Genomic DNA, 23,966 nt, shown 5'->3' on the forward strand with positions numbered 1-23,966 from the left:
TAGCTTTAGTCGTGCCACCTTTTTATATTTAATTACATATTTTTAATTTCTCAAGAAACGCTGTCTGATTTTAAAATTTCTTCTAATTTTTTTTCAAAATGTAATTTTGCTTTGTTTCTTCTTCCCCCAAATCCATAACATACCTACCTCGAAGTATCACAGGACAGAACCGCTTGTGAAGCTGTAGCCCACAGCCTGGGACGGGCTAAGTACTCCATTTAGCTAACAAGTCCATCATTACTATTACTTTACAAAATGCTTCCCCTGACACCCCTGGGAAGTCGTCCCGGGGGGAGGGGATTCATAGTATGCACTCCTAATTTTAGGGACCCAGAGGAGAGCCAGCTACATTAGCAAACACGGGGGTGGGGGGATGGTGAAACAACATGGGGAGAAGAATGGAATGAGAGGGAGACAGATGGTGCGTGTGTTGGGGGAAGGGATCAGAGATCCAGGAAAACTTATGTTCCCTGAATCGCAAGAATGTTTCCATTTAACCACTTCTTGCCTGACTCGTGATTCTACATAAAAGAGAAGTGGGGAGTTGTAAGATTTGGGGCCACCTGTACTTAGACGCGAGGTGCAGAGCCAGGAGCGTTGGGAAGCAGGGGCGTAGCGGCTCTTGCTCCAGTCACCTGGGGATCCAGTCCGCGTCCGGGACCCAGGTAAGTGGTGGTCTCCCTTTCCCCTGGCAGGGGCGGCCTAGGGGCGGCCGGCGGTTCGGACTGTCCCACGAGGGGGCGCGTCTTGGGTCCTAGGACCCGCCCTCGCAGCGCTGGGCGCGGGGAGGGGACCCGGGAACCCAGGCGCCCAGCGCTCCGCCTCCCGTTTCCGGGGCAGCTCGGTTACCTGCACCGCCCGAGCCGCACCTGGCGGAGGCAGAAGTCGCAAAGCGAGAGAGCGCAGAACGCCGCAGCGGAGAGTGGCGACGGCGCCCGGCCAAGGGGGAGGAAGAGGAGGAGGCGGTGGTTGCAGGCGGCGGCGTGGAGGGCGCAACGCGCAGCGCGGCGGAGGAGGGCAGGCGGCAGCTGCGCTCGGCTCGCTCTGTCCCGCCGGCCGGGCGCGTCCCCGGGCCCGCACCGCGCCGCAGCCGGCGCACATGGCAGCGTGAGAGGCCGGCGGCGGGAGCAGCGGGCAGCGCCGGGTCGGAGCCTCAGGGCCGCATGGACCGCGGCGCCACCGCGGCCGGCCCCCACTAGGGCCCCCAGTCCGCGGGCGCCACCCCACCCCCATCATGGTGCCTCGGCGGCCGCCCGGGCTGAGTACGGCCGGCCGGAGCCGCTGAGCCGGGGGCCCCCGCGGCGGCCGGGAGCTGCATGGGGGAGCGCGGGCCGCGCTCGGGAAGATGCCCCGGCCGGAGCTGCCCCTGCCGGAGGGCTGGGAGGAGGCGCGCGACTTCGACGGCAAGGTCTACTACATAGATCACACGAGCCGCACCACCAGCTGGATCGATCCGCGGGACAGGTAGGACCCCGGGGAGCCCGTACACCTCGCGTTCCGGCCTGGGCCCCCTCCTGCCCCGGGGACCACCAGCCGGGACTGGGCCGGGGATGCAAGGGAACTCTATGAGCCTCTTGCGCTGTCTTCAGTTTGCCGCCCCCTCCCCAACCCCCCGCCGTCTGGGGCGCTGCTCCTGCTGGGGTGGGCTGCTGGGAGGAGAGGACGGCCAGTGGGTTGGCCCACGCAGTCCCACCGCCACCCGGATGGAGGGCTTAGGCCCCAGCCGGCACCTGCACGGAGTTTTGACCTTAAGCTCTAGCCCCGCCCCCTCCGCCCCCTTTAGGAAGCTGTCGGGCGGGGGCGGGGGGAGCAACCTAGCCGAGTGATTCTGGGGCTTCCAGGGGAGTCTTTCCCGGGCAGATGGGGGGAGATGGGGAAGCATCTGGTTTGGAGGGGGTAGTAGGGACCCAGGATCCGCGGGGAAACTGCTGGAGAAAGAAGGACACTAGGCAGAGGGGAAGGCATCCCGGAGTGTGGTTTTTGACAGGTGCCTGGGAGGTTCTGAGAAGAGCATAGCAGCAGCCAGGGGGCCTGGAGGCCGGGAGTGGGAAGGAAAGGAAGGAGCGGGGGAGGGCTGATGGGGAAGATTGGTTCTCCAGGAATCTTACAGCAACTTGGAAGCTCTTAGGATACAGATGGAGGTGAGAGGCCTCCCGCAAAGCCTAGCCCATCACCTCGTTCTCCTCCCTTTCTTCCCCTGGGGGCCAGAGCTCCTCAGCCGTGCACCAGCGCGTGGTGACCTTGGTGGGCACCAAGCTGACTGTAGCACGGGATGTGTGTGTGTGTGTGTGTGTGTGTGTGTGTGTGTGTGTGCTGAGACAGGTGGAGTCTGAGATGAGATGACTGGTGTGGTTCTTAGCTTCCAGACTTTCTCCCGGTTTTGATTGCTTGGCATTTCTTTACACACATCATCCCCATGTATATCCTGGTGCCCCCTGGGGGTAGGGGTGGAGAGGACCACCCTCTGAGATTGCCTTGTCCTTATTGTCTTGGTCTGTGGTCCTACTGTTTTAGGAATGTGGAATTTTCACCTCGTCAGTGCGACCTTGGGTATCAGATACCTGTAGAGCAATAGAGGTGAATTTTTTGGACCCTTCATCTGGCGGGGTTGGGATTGAGGTCCCAGAAGTCCAAGATGGGGTGTGTAGCAAGGTGAGGCTTTAAAAAAAGAGGCAGAAAGAAAATTTGAGTTGAGATTCCAAGTAGTTTCTGTGAGCAGTTTAAGTTCATTCATTTAACATTTACTGGGTGCGTGCTTTATTCTCAGTACCATACGGGATGTCTCATTAATGTAACCTGGAAGAGAAATAAAAAAAAGAAAGCTCTATGCCCAGTGTGGGCCTTGAACTCACTAGCCCAAGATTGGGATTTGTGGGCTCTACCAACTGAGCCAGCCAGGTGGCCTTGGAAGAGAAATTTTTTATGCTAAAGGAAGCATCCCATGAGCAAGCTGCTTTAACCTCTGAGCCCCAGGTTCCCTGTTTGTCAGATTAATTGTTTGCTTGGAACGGAAGGACTAATAGAAGAATTCTGAAAGTTGGAAGGGACATAGATAATCAGCGCCCAGTTCTTATTTTCAAACCTAAGAAAAAATTTGAGGCCCTGAGGTGTGATTTGCTTGAAAATCTTGATCTTTCCGTCACTCCCCGTATGCCGGATTCTTTACCAGCTCTGACGTTCTGACCTCCAAATTTGTCCTGACTCACTTTCCTTCCCTGCCCCACTCAGGGTCATCTGTCCCAGGGATGCTGTTGCCCTGTTGGGTGAACGGGGCAGCCCCTTGTTCCTTATAGAACAGACATGAGTTCAGTCTTCTATTTCCTGCCTGGTTTTGGTCCCAGCAGCTTACTGAGGCTGGTGTGCTGTCAGCGGCTGGACTTTGGAGGACTGGGACAGCCCCACATCGAGCGCTGCTAACGTACCCTAAGTCACGAATCTAGGGACTTCTCTGGGGCCTCTGGGAGGATAATACAGCTATAGATATTTTATAGATATATCTATATAGATATAGATATAGTAATTTTTCATCCCTGGACAAGGGCGAATGGAAAACTGACTTGGCTAGAGCATTATTTTTTAAATTTTAGTATCATGTGAACCACCACCATGATTTTGTGCTAAATGAACTTGAACTATTGCTTATTTAGACTTTAAGTCAACTCGATTTGATAATTTTTTAACCATGTTTACAAATGGGAAACTAGTAATATCTGTTGTCATAAATAGAAAGGATCCTGAAAGAAATAGTAGAGGAGGAGTAAAATAACAACCCAGTGCCATTATATGTTAGCTCTGTACTGTAGCTTGCCCATATCCCAGCAATAGGTATGCCCAACCTTTGTGGGGTTTTTTTGTTTTGGTTTGTTTTTTTATATAAGATTTTATTTATTTGAGAGAGACAGAGGTAGTGAGAGCGAGTACAAGCAGGGAGGAGAGGCAGGAACTGGCTTCCCACCGGGCAGGGAGCCCAACATGGGACTTGATCCCAGGACCCTGAGATCATGACCTGAGCTGAAGGCAGATGCTTAATCGACTGAACCACTCAGGTACCCCATGCCCAGCCTTTGTTTTTAGACAGACTGGCAAGCATTGGAGAGGAATTAAAAACATAGTAGCATTTAACTGAGCCACTCACTTTCACCTTGCAAGTCATTAGTTTTAATGCATCTTTGTACTTCCTGGTCATCCTACCCATACTAGGTTAGTTGGGGGGTACCGAAGTTTGGGGTGCTGAGGTGTTCCTAGCACAATCCTGGGGTCACTGTTAAAGTGGGCTAACTGAAAATTTGGGGAAAAGGCTAAGCGGCGGGCATCCACTTATGGCTCTCTGGGATTTCTCTCCTGCACACCCCATTCGGGATTTCTGTCTTACAGTCTTACCTGTGTGGCCTCCGGTAAATCACTTGACCTCTCTGAGGTATAAGTACATGCTCCATTGGTGAGAGGAGATAGTTGATGAGAGGTGTTCACAGGACCCTGCCAGGTCTCAGATGTGATTTCAGACTCCTTGGCCTCACCTTACCCCTCCAGACCCCATGGCAGAAGGAGAGGGGGAATTGTAACAAGGAAGAGGAAAAAAAATGACAAAGTCTGAAAGAACCAGACACCTTGGGGTTGTGGGGTAGGGGAGATAAAAATCTACCAAGGTATTTACATCTCTGCATCTAATTAATGGTCTTAGACAAACGATCACATAAAAAATAAAGTTCTACTCCTGAAGCTAATGTACATGTGTGTGTGTGTGAGTGTGTGTGTGTGTGTTGGCATTTGTCTTGGCTTTTTCCTTACCTGAATCAAGGAGATGCCCACCCATTCCCTTGAATTTAAAAGAAGTAAGTCAAACAGTCCTTCAGTCAGAAAAGTGATTTCTTAGCCGTGAAGAACAAAATAGCGTCTCGGGTTACCAACCCTGAAGAATGTCTTGGCACATTCCTCCCTCTGGGGCTGAGCTGTTTTGTGTGCTGTCCGCCATGGAGGCTGCTGGGGGTAGGGAATCCAGTTTTCCGCTTCCCCTTTCACCAGCGGGTTGGAAGAGCAGCCAGGCAGCCAGCCTTGCCAGCTCTCTTCCCTTCTCACCCAGGGCAAGACTGGGAGGCCGAAATTCCTGAGGACGGTTGTCCCAACAACCGGAGAGGGTCCAGGGGGCAGCTTGGGCCCTGCCTACTGGGCCAAAGGCTCCCACAGCACCACAGGCTCCTCCTGAGGCAAGGCTGGCCTGGAGAATCAGGTGCTCTGGCCTCCACAGCCCCTTGGAGCAGTGTTTCTTCAGCGGAGTAACTCTGGGTGCTTCTGGGAGCTCCCAACAAAGGGCCAGCGTTCCTTGTGTATTTAACTTAGTGGTATGCAAAAACAAATATGCTGATTGTTCTCTGAGGAAGAATGGATTGTTTGAACTGGCCCTGCCAGAGAAGGTTCCTGAAGCCTGATTCCTGCTCATTTGGTGGTGTATGTTCAGACCCTTCTTCCAGGAACCACCCAGGAGCTCTGTGGGCACAGTTTCCGGGGCTATGGGATTAGTCCTGGAGGCCCACATGGCTAAGAGGCCAAGTTGAGAGGCCTCTGCAACTTCTCTCATGATTTGGGGAACATGTACTAATCCTGTTCTTTCAGAAATAACTTCTACTATAGGAAGTTGGGCTACCGTCCAAAGAGCTTAACCTCCTTCTGGCCACAGATCCTTATGAGAATCTGATAAAGATTAAAGATGCTTCTGGAAGGAAAGTGCAAATCCAGTTTTGGAACATAATTTCAGGGGGCTCTTGGACCCCAGGTTCATACTCCTGCCATAGATTAATCTAGAAATTGCTCACCACTGCCTATATGCTCTCCTGTTCAGTGAGGTAGGAAATGACGACTGAGCATTTACTATATTCAGGCAGTCTGCTGAGAGCTTTATATGGGTGATTTCCTTTACTCCCTCTGACAAGCCTGGGAATAGGTACTATGATCTCTGAGGTACCTGAGGCTCAGGGGGGCTGAGTTTGGTGAAAGCCAGCTTTTGTGGAGGCAAGATGTGATTGCTGAGTGCACTGATGCCAGAACCCACACACATCTGGCCGCTGCCCTGCCCTGCTCCACCTCCTGGGCTCCATTGCCTCAAGAATTTGGCCTTGGGGAATGGAGTGGGGACAGGCCTGACTTCACTTACCTGTAACCATTCTGGTGTGGCCCGGCCACAGTTAACCAGAGAGCAAGTGTGGACAGTGGAAAGAGGGTGAGCTTTTGAATTGTGGCATCTTGGATGTCCTACTTGCTACTCAAGTGACCTTGGCAAGTTGCAAGCCTTGGCTTTTGTCTTTTCTACAATAGGGAGGTACACATAGTTGTCAAGGGTAGTTACAGACGTTAAATAAGCTAGGTCAGGTCAGTTAGCACAGAGCCCGATACCCAGGAGGCACTTGGGAATGCCAGTCCTTCTGGCTTTTACTCGGAAGTGTCTACGGAACACTTAAATGGGGACTGAGTCTCTGCCCTGCTCTGTAGCAGTTTGCAGCTGGGATGGACCTTTCCAGTCATGTAACCCTTCCCTCTCATTTCACTGATGAGACTAAGACTCAGAGACAAGTGACTTGCCCAGGGTCACACCTTGAATCACTAGGAATGGTCTCCTTCCCTCTTTCTTTTAAAGAAACCTTTCCCTAAAAATCAGATCCAGTTTCTCCTCACCCATTGTAATAATTCGGGAATATTTTAGGCTTGTGGCTGAGTTATTTTCCATAATCCTTTCTGACTGTGTAGACCGGCAGTTTGCTTTCATACCATCCCAACCGTTTGTGAATCGTGTCCTGGGAATACTGTGACACTGAATTTACTCTGTGGTACTCACTGGGCTGAGCCTTTTCTATTATGATCTCATTTCATCCTTTCGCCAGCCTTGTGAAGTAAGTACTATTATTATTTTCGTGTTCAGATGAGGACACTGAGACTTAGAAAGGTAAAGCAAGTTGCTCAAGGTCACCAGTAGGTGATGCACCTTGAATTGGAGCCCAGGTAGTGGGACTCTTGAGTCCTAGGTGTTCCAGATAGCCTGTCAATAAGGTGGGCTTGGGAGCTTCCATGTATTCCTGAGCTGAAGCCGACCTGCCTCTCAGGGAGATATTGTTGCTGAGGACGCCTGATCGGTGCCTGTGAGATCCTTAGCAGATCAGGAGGCTGTTGGGCAAAACCCCCACCTTCTGGGCACAGCCAGCTAACCAGAGCTCTGGGAAAGAGAGCACAGAAACAGAGGCAAAGAAGTTCTAAAGGATACAGAGTGTGTCGAGAGCTCAAAGTCATTTCCAAGTTGCTTGGGTAAATGTTCCCAGTGGCCAGGGAATTAGGAGCCAAGGCAGCTACTCTCTGTCATCACCCCCTCCCCCCGCCGCTCCGGCTTTTTGCCTAGCCAAACTGACCTGATTCTCCAATCCCCCGGGATCCCAGGTAGCTGTGAAACACTGCTCTTTTGAAGAGAAGAGAATCAGGTTGCCTTAGTTACTGGGAGGGTTGCAACACCAAGCTCAGGTGCACATAAGGAGAGAACAGCGCTTAAATACGTCTGAGTTGGAAGGTAGCCGGCATGTGGCTGCAGACCTTCCTGAATTGGAAGAAGCCTTAGTCAGCTTTTGGTGGCATTTCCAGGGGTTGCCAAGTGAGGGGCAGTTGGCTGTCCATGCTGACTGTCAGGAGCTCTCTCGGGCCATGTCTGCCTCTAGGCAGGGAGGACCTGCAGCCCCCAGCACCCCGTGGAGGGCTCTGGACAAGAAAAATCCACTTCTCTTGGAGAAATGGCTGGGGTGACATCTCCTGGGGTTTCCACTTGGGCAGGGCTGAGGGCCGGATCTGGGCTGAGCGTGTGTGAAAAATTCACACGGCCTGTGTCTCCCAGCACGGGCTGGCGGGCCAGCCGGTAGCAAACCCTCCGGCAGAACAGCGAGAAGCTCTGCTTGCGGCTGACAAGCTTCTCCGGCTGCCTTGAATCCCTGTTTCAGAGTGAGATAAAAGAAGAGAAAACTCAGAAACTGGATACAGTGGTGTTTTGTTATTCAGCCTTCATCAGCAGGCCATTAAGCCTCCAGCTCCTGAGCAGAAAACCTCTTGCCAAAATAATGGGGAGAGATTGAGGCGGGGACAGGCGTTCACTGTTGCCGTGTTGGGAGCGCACAGAACATTTTCTAAAGATGCTGGATGGGTGGGGGGCCGGTGGAGTCGAGAGAGTGGGGAGGAGTGGAAAAATGGACAAGTGTGGCGGGTCACATTCTCCAGTCCTCCCCCCTTCCCAGCCCCCCCCACAGTTGCCTCCTCATTGCTTCTACCGGTGACATCTCACCGTTGGGAAGAAATGGGATCTTTCCGTTTCAAATGTCTGCCAAAGAAAAAGGACCCAGGCTTAAGTTCCCGCTCAATGGTCAGCCAGAAAAAAAAAAAAAAAAAATGAAGCTGCATCAAGATTAGGGACACCTTTGTTGCCTTTTTTCTCCCCCTGCTCCATTCATCACTCTCTGGCAGCCGGGACACCAGGCCAACGGCAGCTGCTGACTTTCCCCAGCCGGCTGCCTGCTGTTGCTGGGCCTGGTTCTGTAGCAGCCCAGCTGTCCCCACGCTGGCTTTCTCCCCGCCCAGTGGCGGTTGCTTGTGTGATTGGTCGCTGGGGCAGCCCCTCCGATCTGCTGACTGGTGCCTGACTTGGAAGGATGAAATATCAACATACAGGCATCAGGTGGCTTCTAGGATGAGGTGACCTTGGGACAGCCCTCTGATCTTGCATCTGTTGTGGCTTTTCTTAGATAGTTAGGGCTCTGTGAGCATTTCCCTTTGTATTCCAGGAATGTCCTCCAAGTGCATGGCTTGTCTTTGTACTGCTAACAAGGCAAACAATAACTGGTTTTAACGTTGGTGATAATGAAGAGAATAATAGTTCGATGTAATTGTCTCTATCCAGTACCTGCCATGAAGCAAGCTCTGTTGCTCATTGTAGTTTTCTGGCATTTTGCAAATAGGGAAACTGGGACTAAGAATGGGCAAATGACAAGCTCAAGGTCAGGCAGGTAGAAAGGCAGAGTTGGAATCTGAATCGAGGTCCATCTGGTTTCAAAGCCTTACTCTTGGCATGACTGCACTCTCAGCAAATTCAGAGAGAGGAAGGGAAGAGAGAGAGGGAAGCATAGGGAAAAGGAACTTTTTAAGGACAGAGGAATTAACAGAAACACACCTATTAGTGTATTGTTCGCTATGGAGAAACACGATTGTGTGCTTGCAGCCAAATATGGGTCCAGCAGTTCCACACTATTCCCTGCAATAGATAATGTCTTCATAAAGATCTTCGCAGGGCACCAGACCAAGTTCTGGTTCTCTCGTTACACATAGTCAGTGACCTCAAATAAGTTTCTTTTCCTCAGAGTAGGACCTCCCTACGCCCAAGGATGACATGACACCAGACTCAGCAAGTCTTAGCCCAGTGCCGAGTGCACATCAGTCTTTCTGATGGCACCTGTTCCTGCTGAGGCGCATCTGCCCTTCTGTACATCGGTAGGGGAACTGGAACGATCGTTCCTTCCTTGGCAACTCCAGTGTCTTCTGGTAAGCCAGGGCTCATTCTGAGCCACGTTGACATCAGAGATTGCAAACCACCTTGGCAGCACTCGTTAGATAAATAAGTCAATAAATTCTACCCCCCACCCCACCCCCGGTCTTATCGGAGACAAGCCCTTCTTTGGAATTTCTGGAGCGGAGTGACTTTTGCCGGCGAGCTGGCACCGGGGCTGAGTGTGAAGCAAGGGTAATAAATCGCGGTTGTCATGGCAGAACTGAAAAGGCTGCTACAGAAACTGGAGGTATCTGGAATTCATCTGGGACTCCTTGATACCATGTCTCCTCACTCCAGAAGTCCTTCCTTCCCCTCCACCCCCCACCTCCGGGACTGCCCGAGAACCGTTTGAGGACCCAAGCTGCTGATTGTAGCACGGCGATGGTGCAGAAGGGCCTTGGTACTTATCATGACCCACCCAGCTGGGGCTGGGCCACTCATCCAGCAGGTATTTATGGAGTGCCTACTGGGCTTCTGGCTCTGTCGCCAGGGCTGAGATCAGAGCAAAGTCCCTGTGGCAGCAGGGTGCACTCTTGGGAGAGGGAGAAGGGCAAACAGCGAAACAGATAAGTTGTGTTACAGCTGGGGGGCTTGGTGTTCTCTGGAATTCTTTTACCCATCTTGGGAAGGTGGAGGGACAGACCCATCTGCTGCACCTGATGGCATTTGTGATGTGAACTTAAGATTTGGACCTGGGAGACGTTTGTGCCTTTGGCAGGGTGTTGCCAAGAGTCTGTCAGGATGAACTGGGCAGTGCGCTAGGGATTGGGAATGCAAGGGTGAGACACAACAGTCCGTCTGCGACTTGTAATATTTACTACAAATGAGAGAGTCATCAAGCTATGCAAATAGAGTTAGAAATGCCAGGCTCTCTGGATGTTGGTTTTCATTCCTCCCCTGTTTCATCTGTACTTATTTAATCATTCAAAAATATTTATTGAGTGCCTGGAAGTGGGTAGGGTGTCTGTAATATGCCAGGTGTTATTCCAGCACTGGGGACTTGGGGAATGATAGGACCAACAGAAATCCTGTCCTCGTGGAGCTTACACTTTAGAGCAGAGGTTGCCAAACTTGGGGAAGCATCAGAACCACCCGGAGGGCTTGTTAAATCCCACTCCCACTCCCTGCCACCGGCCCCCGGTTTGTGTCGGTAGGGCTGCTGTGGGGCCTGGAAATTTGCATGTTGAACCTGTCCCCAGGTGTTGCTGCTGGTCTTTGCCCGGCACGGCTCCTGGCCGTCGATTCATTGAATCCTCACAGTAGCCTGGGAGAGTACTGTATTATTCCTGTTTCACAGACAGGGAAACCGAGGAAAGCGGCTGAGGATACCTGGCCCTCATTCTTACGCCAAGAGAGCGAGAGAAAGTGGATTCGGGAGCAAGCGCTGTCCCTGCATGGCTGTGATGGCGTGAGCGTACCCTTGTCCTAGTTCTTTGGCTATGCTGAAGCCCAGCAGTGGCAAAATCTGGTAGGGATTCCCCCTCTGTTGTGAAAGAAAGCACAGGGAAGCAGGAAGTCTGAGGGGATTCCGGCAGCTAGAGGGACCTCTCTTTACATTGGAATGTATAGGATCTCTGTATCGGTACTCAGGAGAGGATCAGAAGGAACCCTCCTCTCTGTTTCTCATGGCGCTGAGCCAGGACATCCATGCCCAGCTGCTCTGCCGAGAAAGGATTGCCGGGCTCCTTCGCCCCTTAGAACTTTCAGACCCTCCTGTCCCCATCTGACCTCATCTCTAGGGAGTACAGGGGAGGTGCATGGAAGAGGCAAGTCCCTCGCTGGATTCTCGCTGAATCCTCACAAACCCTTGAGGAAGCCAATGTCCAGTCTTGGTCCCCTTGACCACAGTTTGGATTTTGTATCCCAGCCTTGTCACTGGCTAGTTCTATGAGCTTGGTTACGTTACTTAAACCTTCCTGAGTCTCCGTGTCTTCACTGGCAAATGAGAATATGTTAGAACGTACCTCATAGGATTGCACAAAACCAAATTAGAAGTTTCTCATTATATTTAAGTTCTAAACTTAAATAACTATAACTATTCTCTGGGTAGTTCTAAAAGCAGCAAGTAAGGCCTCCTTGGTATATTTTATTATTATTATTTTTAAAATTTTATTATTTGGGCACCAGGGTGGCTCAGGTGGTTGAGCATCTGCCTTTGGCTCAGGTCATGATCTCCAGGTCCTGGGATCGAGCCCCATGTGAGGTTCCCAGCTTAGCAAGGAGGCTGTTTCTCCCTCTGCCTCTCCCCTGCTTGTGCTCTGTCTCTCAAATGAATAAATAAAATGTTTTTTAAAATAAATTTTATTTATTTATTTGAGAGACAGAGAGAGCACAAGCAGAGAGGAGGGGAAGAGGGAGAGGGAGAAGCAGGCTCCCCACTGAGCAGGGAGCCTGATGTGGGACTCAATCCCACGACTCCGAGATCATGAGCCAAAGGCAGACATTTAATAAGCTAAGCCACCCAGATGCCCCTCCTTAGTACCTTTTATAGCTTTATCAATCACTAAATAATTACTGCTCAATTCATATATTTTGAGTACCAGAGTTCTTGGGCATAAACCACATTCTTCCTGTTTCTCTGGGAGAACTGATCATACTTCAGTGATAAACATCGTCCAGTAAACAATGACTTTGCTAGAGAGGACTACTGAAGGGTATCTTAACAGCTCAAGGAGTTTCAAAATGAGCCTGAGTGCTTTATTTCCATCACTGACATAAAACAAACATTTGCCAGCTGCATTGGAGACCCTGGGTATTTTTTTTAGCTTCCTTACTGGTCACCCAGCACAAGTTCTCAAAATGTGGTCCCAGACTAGCATATCAGCTTCTCCTGGGAACTCATTAGAAACACAGATTCTCCAAAAAAAAAAAAAAAAGGAAAGAAAGAAAGAAACAGATTCTTGGGGCACACGGGTGGCTCAGTCGGTTAAGTGTCTGCCTTAGGCTCAGGTCAGGCTCAGGGTCCTGGGATGAAGCCCTACATTGGGCTCCCTGTTCAGCAGGGAGTCTGCTTCTCCTTCTCCTCTGCAGCTCCCCTTGCCTTTGCTCTCTTGCTTGCTCGCTCGCTCGCACTCTCTCTCATAAAGAAAGAAAATCCTAAAAAGAAAAAAAAAGTGGAAAAAAAGAAATGCAGATTCTCACATTCCACCTACTGGATCTAAAACTTGACTCTGCTGCCCCTCAGTCTCAGATCAGCTGGACAAATGTTTGCAGCCAGAATGACCTAAGATATTTTGTTAGTGAGCACAGGCAGAAACTAACCAGATTTAAAGAACTTTCTGAGCACTGGCAGGTGTGGCCAGTTGAAATGGTCTTCATTGGCTTATGACTATTTTAGTATCATCCTCAGACTTATACTGTGTAAGATAGACCTTCACACTTATTTCACCAGACCCGACCATTGCTTGACATCTCACATCGAGGTTCAGCTCACAAATGAAGGTTAGAAAGGCCCTCCCCATGTGCCTTGCCTGGGCCCCATGACAACTTACACTGTAGTAGAACAGCATGACCCCCTCCCTGCGTGTTCTCCATTCGGGGTTGTTGGGTAGCCTGGTGACTGGCACGCAGTAGGAGTGCACTGAGTCAGGGAATGAATGCTCCCCAATTGGGAGTTTTAGATTCTGCTTCTGGTCAGAGCAACAAGTCATTTGCCTTCCCTGAGCCATAGTCTCCATTGCTCTACCATGGGGGAATAATAACCTTTGGTCTCCTTTCTGCAACAGAGGATAGGAGGTTGTGTTTGGACCTGGGGGACAAAAGGATCAGTCAGTGATTCTCAAGTTCAATTGCACATTGGTCTCACAGGAGGAGAGTGCTAAAAATACCCATGTCTGGCCCACTCCCAGACATTCTGGTTTAATTGGACTGCGGTATGGCCTGGGCACGGGACTTCCAGGGTAGAGCCAGATTGGAGAACCGTGACTGTAGTTAGATAATGGTCTTATAAACACTTACAAGGTTTCAGTGAGATTATATGAAAGTACCTCCTAGAAGGTTTTTAAAATAAAGATTTCTACAGTTCTATATAGAAAAATTGAGATGATCTAGGAAATATTTAAAAAGCAGTTGTGGGAGGGGAGAAGTAGATCTTTGGGGGATGTCAGTCACCTTGCTGTACCTGCCTTGTGATTTCTTTCTTGGAGTGTTAAGGATCAGAGACATTTAAGCTCATCTTTACTTTAATGTGAAAATCTTTAAATTCCCATTACAGCAGTAATGCTTTTGAACAAATTGGTCTAAGCTACTGCGGAGTTGCAGGCCTGGGGGTTGGGCCCCCAGTGCTTCTTCTTTCTGACTTCAGCAGAACCCCGTCTGGATTTCATGCACACATCTGTGTCCTTGAAACTCCAAGAGAGTGGGGCATGCAGACATTGTCACCATATAGATCATAGCCTGTGGGTAAGAACTAATAATAGCTAACATTTATTAAGACCTTAGACTGTGCCAAGATCTGGGCTGTGGGCTTTGAATGCATTATCCAATGTAATTCCCCAGCAGCCCAATGAGGTAAGAAAGATACCATCTCCGTTCTGCTGATGGGGAAAGTGATGCGTAGGGGGGGTGAAAACTTGCCCACGATTGTAAGCTAGTAAGTGGCAGAACTGGGATTCAGATTCAATCTGCCCATCCCCAAAATGCCCAAAATGCATGTTCTTCACCGTCGGGTAGGTCAGGCAAGGCTGTCAGGGAGAGCAACACTGACTTCATCCTGGTAATTCAGACCAGAGCCCCTTTCAGTATGGCGATTCCTGTACTGGCAACTTTTTCCAGTTGCTCGGGGTCTGTTTGGAGAGGCCAGACTTTCGTGTTTGCTCTACTCCTGTTCTAGCAGATGTCCCTTTTCAGGAAGCAGGGTGAGTGAGCTGTTTTTCAGAGCACAGTAGGTTTTTTTCAAAATCCACCCCCCAGGGATGAACGTCCTCAACCAAATTCCTCGGTCCGTGGTGGTGATGAGCATCTCTGCTTTACCCTCCTTACGGGCTGGGTTCAAGAAGTCTCCATCTCTTACTACTTTGGCACAAAAGACTTAGTGCGAATCAAGTTCCTTTGGACTCTTGGTGTCTGCCCAGTGTATGGGCTTGGTCTGCAGCACTCTTGCTTGCCAACTAGAACATCCTGTAGGATGTTTGTTTTGGGGTCGCTAGAAGTCATTTGGGTCATCTCAGGCCCGAAATGGCTCGAAGTGGACATGAATTACCTTCCAATTCCATTGCACTTGGTTAGAACTGAAACAAAACAATGTCATTACCTTTGTGTATTTGGTTCCTGGTGGGAACTGTACTAGGAACGGGATCCCATAGTGAATAAAGGCTAACATCGCCCCTCGTGGAACTTATAGCCAAATAATAAAACCATAAAATAATTACAGATCATGAAAATGAAGAAGATGCTGTATTAGAAAATAAGTCCTTGTGAATGACACCAGAGGTCAAGGCATAAAGTTGTAAAGTTCTAGAATTTGAAAAACTGGGTTTGCTGTGAACTTTAAATAACATGCATTTGCAATGATTGCTTGTCTCCCTCTTCGTACAGGGCTTCTTAATTCCGGTGAGTAGATTGTGGTCCTCACTGTAGTGGCAACCAACAGGGTTTCTTCTCTCCTTGGGTCAAGGAGAGAAGACTTCCCTGAGTCCGGCATCATCTGTTGACTGCATACATCCAGACTGCCTGAGTGGCTCAAATGCATATTTCCAGGCTCAGCCCCCATCAGCATATTTAGAACCCATGGATTATGTGGACCCAGCCCCCATGTGTGTGAAAGGCACCCTCAAGTGATTTTGATGCCCTCTTAAGTTGGAGAGCCCCTGAACCCAACCAGGACTAGAATCCCTTCGGCCTCTGCCACAACCTGGCCTGCTTCTTGGACCTCATATCACGGAAATCTCTTCCTTCTTCCAGACTTCTCTGGATTTTTCTCCAGTGTGCTCTGGCATTCTTTCTCTAAGAATAAATGTTCAGCCTTTGTGCTCCCACCCCACGCCCCTCCCTCTGAGGAATACAGAGGAATTCCATACCCACTGCTTCCGCAGCCCCCACTCATGCTCCAACACTCGACATCCTCCTCCTCCTCCCACCTCATTCCAGAAAGGTCACAGGAGGCCCCACGGTGAGCTCTGACCTCCCTGTAGCACCTGACAACATGGCTGACCCTCCTCCTTTCCTGGTGTCTTTGTTTAATTTTTGTTTATTTTGTAGAGATGTAATTGACTTGTAGGTTTAGTTTTAGGTGTACAGCTAATGATTCAGTGTTTGTATATATTGTAAAATGATCATCACAGTAAGTCCAGTTAATATCCCTCAATACCTAGAGTTTTTTTTTCTTTTGTGACAAGAACTTGTACTGTCTGCTGTTAGCAGTTTTCAAGTATGCAATGTAGTATTGTTAACTATGGTCACCATGTTGTATATTCCGTCTCCAGGACTTCTACATCTCCAGGACTTATTTATTTTGTAACTGGAAGTTTGTACCTTTTGTCCCCTTTCACTCATTTGGCCCACCACACCTCCTGCCTCTGGCAGCCACCAGCCTGTTCCCTCTCTGTGAGCATGTTTTGTCTTATTTTTGGATTCCACATATGAGAGCATACCGTATTTGTCTTTCTCTGTCTTATTTCACTTAGCATAATGCCCTCGAGGTCCATCCATGTTAACATAAGATTTCATTCTTCTTAATGGTAGGACTATTCCATTATCTATATACACCACATTCCCTTTACCCATTCATTCATCAGCGGCCACTTAGGCTGTTTCCATTATCTTGGCTGTTGTAAATGAGGCTGCCGTGAGCATGGGGTGCAGATATATTTTTGAATCAGTGTTTTCATTTCCTTCAACGTTACCCAGAAGTGGGATTGCTAGGTCATATGGTAGTTCTATTTTTAATTTTTTGAGGAACCCACATACTGTTTTTTTGTTTTTTCAAGATTTTATTTATTTGAGGGTGCCTGGGTGGCTCAGTGGGTTAAGCCTCTGCCTTTGGCTCAGGTCATGATCTTAGAGTCCTGGGATCGAGGCCCACATCGGGCTCTCTGCTCAGTGGGGAGCCTGCTTCCCCCGCTCCTCTGCCTGCCTCTCTGCCTACTTGTGACCTCTCTCTCTCTCTGTCAAATAAATAAATAAAATCTTAAAAAAAAAGATTTTATTTATTTGATACAGACAGAGAAAGAGAGAGCAATCGAGCATGAGCATACCAGCAGGGGGAGCAGCAGGGGGAGAAGTGGACTACCTGCAGAGCAAGGAGCCTGATGTGGGCCTTGATCCCAGGACTCTGGGATCATGACCTGAGCCTCAGGTAGATGCTTAACCAACGGAGCCCCCCAGGTGCCCCCATACTGTTGTTCCTAGTGCCCGCACCAGCTTACATTCCCTCCAGCAGTGGACGGGCATCTGGTGATGGATGATGTTGACCCTCTTCTATTGGCGGTCACTCTGCTCCAGGAAAGGGAGAGCATTTTGTGGTCTTACCTCCCATTGCTCTTCCCTAGTAGTGTCCCGTGACCCCATACCTCCTGCTACCTCCTCTCCAGCGAAACCTGAAGTGCCCATTTCTAGTTTCCTGCTGGACATCATTTCTGGGTCCAGACAAACACTGTACTCAACTACAGAATTAAACCTGAATCCAGTCCTGGGCTCAAATAGCTTTGCCTTTTCTGCCATTCCCATGAGAAGATCCCCCTATAATGGCTAAAACATGCCTGTTTCAACTTCTAAAGATCCAAAAGGTGTGCAGCAAAACGTAGGTATTCCTCACCCCGGTCCCCATGGGCCCAGTTACCCCCACTACACACAGGCCACCCCTGCTTCCATCCTCTGGATTCTTCCTTCCCCCTGTCTGGCTGCCAAGTTCTGCCACTCTTTCTTTTATAGGCTCTGACACCTGCTTCCTTTTCTGTTTATTCCTACTGAGGCTTGTTTGAAAATAGAGGCCAAACTAGAGGCCTCTCCCTTCTAGCCAAGCTGTGGCCAGCTTTCAGATCAGTCTTGCATAATCCAGTGCTGACCGCCCCTCTCACACTCTGGTCACCCCACCCCCAAGTTTGCTGAGGGACAACCTTCTGAGCCTGACCATCAAAGCTCCTCAAAGCTAGTCCCGCCTCATTTTCTATGTCTCTCATGCTTTGCCCCACTTTTCTCATTAATAAGATGGGGGTAATAGTAGTATTGACCTCCTAATATTTTTAAAGATACTTTTTACAAAAAATCTTTCCCAGGCATCTTTTGGTATCTTTTAAATTTTGGCATATAATTTTAAACTTACAGGGAAATTACAAAAATATAAGAAATTTCCATATACCCGTTACCCAGATTTACCGATTTTTAAGTGTTGCCCATGTAGCTTATAGTCTCTCATTTTGTGTGTGAGTATGTGAGTCTAGATATGTGTGCATATGTATACAAACATATGTAATTATGTGAAACCATGACATATATAAACCATTTAAGAGTAAGTTGGTTATAGGGGCACCTGGGTGGTTCAGTTGGTTAAGCTCCCAACTCCTGATTTCAGCTTAGGTCTTAAGCCCAACGTTGGGCTCCATGCTGGGCACAGAGCCTGCTTTAAAGAAAAAGCTGGTTATTACTTTTTTTTTTTAAGTTAGTTATTACTCTTAAGTTGGTCATCATGTCTCTTTGCCACTAAATACGTTCGTGTTTGTCTGTGTATGTGTGTCTAAGAAGCAAAACATGCTCTTACATAACTATGCCACATCCAGTTTTAATAAGCTTATGTTAAACTATTTAAATACTTTGCAGAGTGCCCCGCAGCCTGTAGGTGCCAGTCACCGTTGCTGCGGTTCGTAGGCTCTCTTCATCAGTCCTCTGTGTGTGGTCCACCTGGGTCCGTGGCAGTCCCGAAACAGGCCGAGCCTTTTGCCATTCTCCTAGTGTGGGCCCGGTTCCCAGCCCCAGCGGTATCCGTGGGAGCCCCACGTCCCTCCCAGGCCACAGGGATGCTGCCTGCTCCACGAGGCCTTCCCTCATCCATCATCTCCCTCTCTGCTCCCGCCCAGAAGGGATCTACTTTAAGTCAAGTCTCTTCTAGTCCAAAGCAGGGAAAGCCTGTATTAGATGGCTCTGGGAGGAAGAAGCTGCTGTGAGCTTAGATTTCACAGGAATCTAAGGAAGGGAATAGAAGCCCACACTGCTGGGCAGGTGGGACTGCAGCTGGAGGCCACCAGAGGTTTCTGCTACCTCCCGACACCTACAAACAGCAGATCTAAAATGTGTTCATGAATTCACAGACTTTGTTTGCAATCAGTTCTGCCTCTAACTTGCCGTGTAAACTTGGGCAAGCTGCTTAATCTCTTTGAGCCTCCGTGTCCTTGCTTCATACAAATAAGGCTAAAAGAATAGCCCAGATTTTATTGAGTGCTAAGTGCTGCACTAAATGTCTTATATTTACTCAACCAACTGTCTAAGGGAGGTGCTCTAACTCTCCCCATCTACAGAGGAGGAAGTGGGGGCATGGAGGACCTAAGTTATTTGCCCAAGGTCACACGGCTAGGAGGTGGCCAAGCTGGGATTCAGTCTCAGGCTTCTGGCTCCAGAGCGCCCGCTCTTAAATGACAACCCACTCCAAAGGGTCCTTGGGAGAACTGCAGCATGAATGCTTCCACGAAAGGCACCTAGCAGACAGCAGGGCTCAGACTAAGTACTCACAAATGCTAACAGCTTAGACATTATCAGAGCACTAGGTGACCCTTTTCCCCTCCATGGCCCCAGCCTGTCTCATAACCCTCCAGCCCAGGGACCACAATTAACTCAGTGGCCAAAAATTTAGTGCTGATTTGGCAAATTACAGAGCTGACCTTGAATTGGGCTCACCTGGTACTGGAAACCAGAGTCAGGGATCATGTGGTACCAACCACAGCAGCTGCCTGCCCAGAGAGTGTGGGCAGTTGGCCATCCCTAGGTCATTCTTTCTCAGAATTTCTGAGTCGATTGTTCTGATTCTGTGGCAGTGAGTAGGACTCCGTAGTTCTGTATCTGAGCGCATGCTCCATTCAGAGCCCTACTCTGGCCTCATCCCTGTGTGGCAGACTCCCACTCATTAGTGTGATCCCTATCCTCTTGCTGCTGGAAGTGTGGGCTGTGGACCAGCACAGCAGCACTGCCTGGGATCCCGCTTGTTAAGACTGCAGGATTTCAGGCACCTGGGTGGCTCAGTGGGTTAAGCCTCTGCCTTCGGCTCAGGTCATTATCTCAGGGTCCTAGGATTGAGCCCCACATTTGGCTCTCTGCTCAGCAGGGAGCCTGCTTCCCTCTCCCCCACCCCCACCCCCACCCCCCGCCTACCTCTCTGCCTACTTGTGATCTTTCTCTCTGTCAAATAAATAAATAAAATCTTTAAAAAAAAAAAAAAAAGAATGCATGATCTCAGACTCCACCCCAGGCCCACTGAATCAGAAACTGGTTTTGGTTTTTTGTTTTTCATGTGGAATGCTTCACAAATGTGTGTATCTGCCTTGCACAGAGGCCATGCTAATCTCTGGATCGTTCCGATTTTAGTGTATGTTCTGCTGAAGCGAGTGGCAGAGACTGCATTTTAGCAAGATCCCGGTGGTCCTTAAGCATGTTGATGTTTGAGTAGCACTGGCCAGACCATTCAATAGGGCTTACTACTTCATAGCCCTGGTTTTTCTATTTGTTTTAATTTTTTGTTTTTGTTCTGTGGCTGACTGCCTCTTACTAAGCTCTGATGTTGAGCACACCACGTAGTTGTAATATCAATAAACAGTGGATTATTACAGTCAGTCCTAAACAGCGTTAGGGGAAAAGAGTTTCTCAGCCTGCTCCCAGAGCTCCACATGGAATAAGGGAGTGAAGCTGGATGGGGTGTGAAGGTCAGTTCAAAGGAGATCACACCTGCCGAGAAAAGGCAGGTCGGGAGACTAGCATATTCAGCAGCTGGGCCAGAGCAGAGGGGGGCTGTGTGGGAAGACCCCAGGGTGGTAGAACATGGCCCTTGGGGACATGCGGCCATTGGAAGGTGGGAAGTCTTGGGAGGCTAGTGCCTATGACTCTAACACATAATATGGAGGTGGCCCACCAGGCACTGAGCAGAGATCACAAAGGCAGGGTTCCAGCCCTCGGGGAACAGTGGCAAGAGCAAGACAAGGAGGTGTAGGGTCTTTGGGAAGGTCCCTCCATAAGCTTCCCAGGCAGGGGCTTGAGCCAGTGAAATAAATGGCAGACTCCCTGGAACTAGCTCTGGGTAGGGAAAAATAGTGCCATGAGGGTGCCAGCAGAAACATTGCCGATGGCCAAGGTTTAGGCTGGTGGAGCCAGAGTCCTCACCTGCAGCCCTGGGTCCAAGCCAGAAGGAGCCTTTAGGGGGTGGTACTGGGGTAACAGAGATCAGACTCCCAATGGAGCACCCAGGACAGAGAGGCAGGGAGCCAGTCACGGGCAATAGAGAAAGTCTGTAAGACGTCCGTAGACTGCCTTGCCTTTCCCGACACGAGGTTGGCAAGGAGGTGTGGCCAGATTCCAAAAGGCTTACCCGTCACTGCTCGCTGGGCCCTGGTTCACCTGTGGACAGCCTTTTGGCTGCAGTGTGGACCTTGCCCCGACACCTTCCTGAGATAAGGCCCTCCATCGTCCCATGGAACACAGTGACAGCCGTCCGCGTGAGTGGAGTTCCTCACACCCTGCTGGGGTTCGCTTTTGGTTTGTTTGACGTTGGTCATGTCTGTCTGTGTAAAAGGACTGAAGAACGAATCATTAGTGAGCTGTCCAAAGTCCCTTTGGGAACATTCCAGGAAAATAAACCAATATTCCATCAAAGCCACAAATGGCCTTTTTTTTTTTTTTTTTTTTTTTCCATTCCTTCAAAGCAGGGTTTCTCAGAGTGTGGTCCATAGACCTCCTGCCTTAGACTCCCTCAAGGATCCCACAGAACAGATTCCTGGGCCCCCACCTGAAATACACTGAATCCAAACCTCAGCGGGGGCTTCCAGGATGCTGCATCTTTATTGGATTTGATTTATTGGAATCTAATCTTAAATATGCCACCCAGACAATTCTAACACGCCTTAAGCTTGAAACCCTCTCCTCCCCGTGCCAGGAAGCGCTCTCCTTGCTTTCCATGAACCGAGTGTGTGCCCTGCCTGCTGATTCTGAGCCCTGCTGCCCATCTCCCCTCCTCCAGCTTAAAGACCTCCTCTTGTGGGAGCCTGCCTTGTCCCGGCTTGAGTAAGGGCCCCTGCTGTGCACCTTTTCCCCCATGCATCCACCAGGAGCCATCCTCCTTTTCAAGTCCATGTTCTCCACTGAATGGGGTAGTGTCCTATCAGCCGCCTGGGCCCAGCACTGCCTCTTGCACACAACTGTACCAGCAAACGAGTGGATGGATACTCCCAAAGGCACCTGAGAGGCAACAGGAAAGTCACGGAATAAAGGATGATGATGATAGATGCTTCCTGGTGAGAATCTGTCACGTCCTGACTCTCTTGGTCAGTCTGAAGTCCTAGGTCAGGTTTTGGACCCAGAGAGCCAGTGTTGGACCAGAGAGCTCCCAGGGTTCTGAGTGTCTGGGGACACAGCCCACCTGTATGGGGCGGAGGCGTCTCCTGTGGGAGCCGAGCTCTCTGTCTGCCGCTCAGGAAGTCTCCTAATGTGGAGAAAAAGACTCAAGGACAGTGTGCCAGCCCCGGCACAACCCCACACCCAGGACCACGAGAATGTGCAAGCCTTCCCCTTGTCATGAGGCATTAAAAAGTAGAGCTTTTGCACCATGGAACTCCCATGAGTCCTTTCCCCCAGAGTTTCTCAGCGTTTGCTACCGTGGTTTTCTGCGTAAGGGTCCGTATTGCTGTTTGCCAAACTGGTAACTGTTGACCCAGCAGGAATCCCAGGGCCTGTCTTCATTGCATTGGTGAAGGGAGAGCCAGCTGTCTGTGGTCTAAGAATGCTGCCCATCACCATCTCTGAAAAGCAAGCTGCAGTTGCTTACTCTTCACCGGAGTACCATAAAACCTGCTTTAGGAGTCCAGGCTCCGTCCTCTGAGCTAGCATGCTTATCTGTGTGCATGGCATGGGCAGGGAGGTGGGGGCACCTGGGGGTACTCTAGGGTTAGCCCAGACTGCTGGGACCTCAGCACAGGAGACAGCTGACCTCTTGATGCAGGTCAGGGTAAGGGCAGTCTGCTCTCAATCCAAAGTGGGGCCAGAACCTTCCTCGGTTCTTGGAAGAGAAAGGAGTGGCTGAGTTGGAGAGGCAGGGCCGAGCCCCTGAGGGCTCAGCATGCAGCAGGCCCTCAGCAAATGCGGCTTGAGTTGAGTTGGTAAAAGGGAAGCGTCCAGTTCTCGCTGATGTGGGCTGTGTCAGAATCTTCAGGCGTTTGCTATAATGTCATGGGGGAATCAGGTATTATAAGATCGTAGGTAATTACTGAGTTTCTTTTGTGCATTTTTTATAAGGATATTATTTCTCAATCTATTCCCTTTCTTTTCTCATCTCCCCAGATTACACTTGATTTGTTTCTAGGAGGAAGGCAGTGCTGTGCCATCATTTGGTCAGGATTTTATATTCAAAGATAATAAAGTTCAAAAATCCCACTGGATGCTGGTGAAACTTCCTGGAGGTTGTCACAGCCGCCATGTACCAAGCCATTGTACATGTTTTCACTATTTCGTTTGTCCTCACCTTCTGGATGAGGCCGCTGAGGCCCAGAGAGAGCAGGGAAGCAGGGAACTTAATCAGCATCACACAGCAAGTTGGCACGAGGTTGGGTTTCCATCCAGGGCTCAGTGCTCATCACTGCCGCATGGTCTCCTGGAGGTTGTTGGCTCGCGCTGATGTAACATTGCTAACACTCATTGAGTTCTCCACCACTTCTCAGAGGGTTTTGTGTATGTGTCCTGATTTGAGAATTAGTTAAGCTCTTGCACTCTCCAGGGTGCAGCGACTGGAATCCAGGCGCTGGAGGAAGTTCCTGCCTCCTTCCTAGAGTCCATGGGCAGCCAGATCCCACAGACCCTGCTCTGCAGGGCAGTGAGGATGGGAGGTGTTGCCCAGCGGATGGTGGGCAGCATGGACGGAGATTGTGGAGGGGGTGGGGTCGTGATGATCCCGGGGCATATAATCCCCTGTCAGCTCTCGCACTCGGGCCCTCTCCCTGCCACGGCTTCCTCTCCTAGTTCCCTCTTTGGCCCCTGCCCTCTTAGAGTCTTTAGCTGTTTGGAAAAGTGAACACAGAGGTCTTTTCAGAAAGAGTCTTGTTCTCCAGTATTCCCAGTGTCCTTACTCACTGGAGAGACAGACAGAAGCAGGATTGCATGGGAAGGAGAGGCAAGTGTATGGGATCCATTGAGATGCAATTGCTAATGACTCCTGGAATTTGTCTCCTAAATGTCCAACTTGCATGCAGGGGTGCTGCCCGCCTTTGTGAGGGGCCAGGCC

At 50.0% G+C, this 23,966-nt stretch overlaps 1 protein-coding gene and 1 non-coding gene across 3 annotated transcripts in view; one reads left to right on the forward strand and one right to left on the reverse strand.

Moving 5' to 3' along the window:
• The first annotated feature begins 1,337 nt into the window (after nucleotides 1-1,337).
• The window catches only part of WWC1 (WW and C2 domain containing 1), a 152,443-nt gene continuing 129,814 nt past the window's right edge, over nucleotides 1,338-23,966 (forward strand). For both annotated transcript variants that reach the window (XM_047729651.1, XM_047729652.1), the window contains exon 1: nucleotides 1,338-1,464. In XM_047729651.1, coding sequence (XP_047585607.1) covers nucleotides 1,346-1,464 — 119 coding nt within the window. In that variant the 5' untranslated portion in view covers nucleotides 1,338-1,345. The remainder of the gene's footprint in view (nucleotides 1,465-23,966) is intronic.
• On the reverse strand, nucleotides 19,992-20,093 carry LOC125101434 (U6 spliceosomal RNA). Its single transcript, XR_007127843.1, has one exon. It is a non-coding gene; the product is annotated as a U6 spliceosomal RNA (small nuclear RNA).

The sequence above is a fragment of the Lutra lutra genome, chromosome 5, assembly GCF_902655055.1.
Source record: "Lutra lutra chromosome 5, mLutLut1.2, whole genome shotgun sequence".
Classification (NCBI taxonomy): Eukaryota; Metazoa; Chordata; class Mammalia; order Carnivora; family Mustelidae; genus Lutra; species Lutra lutra.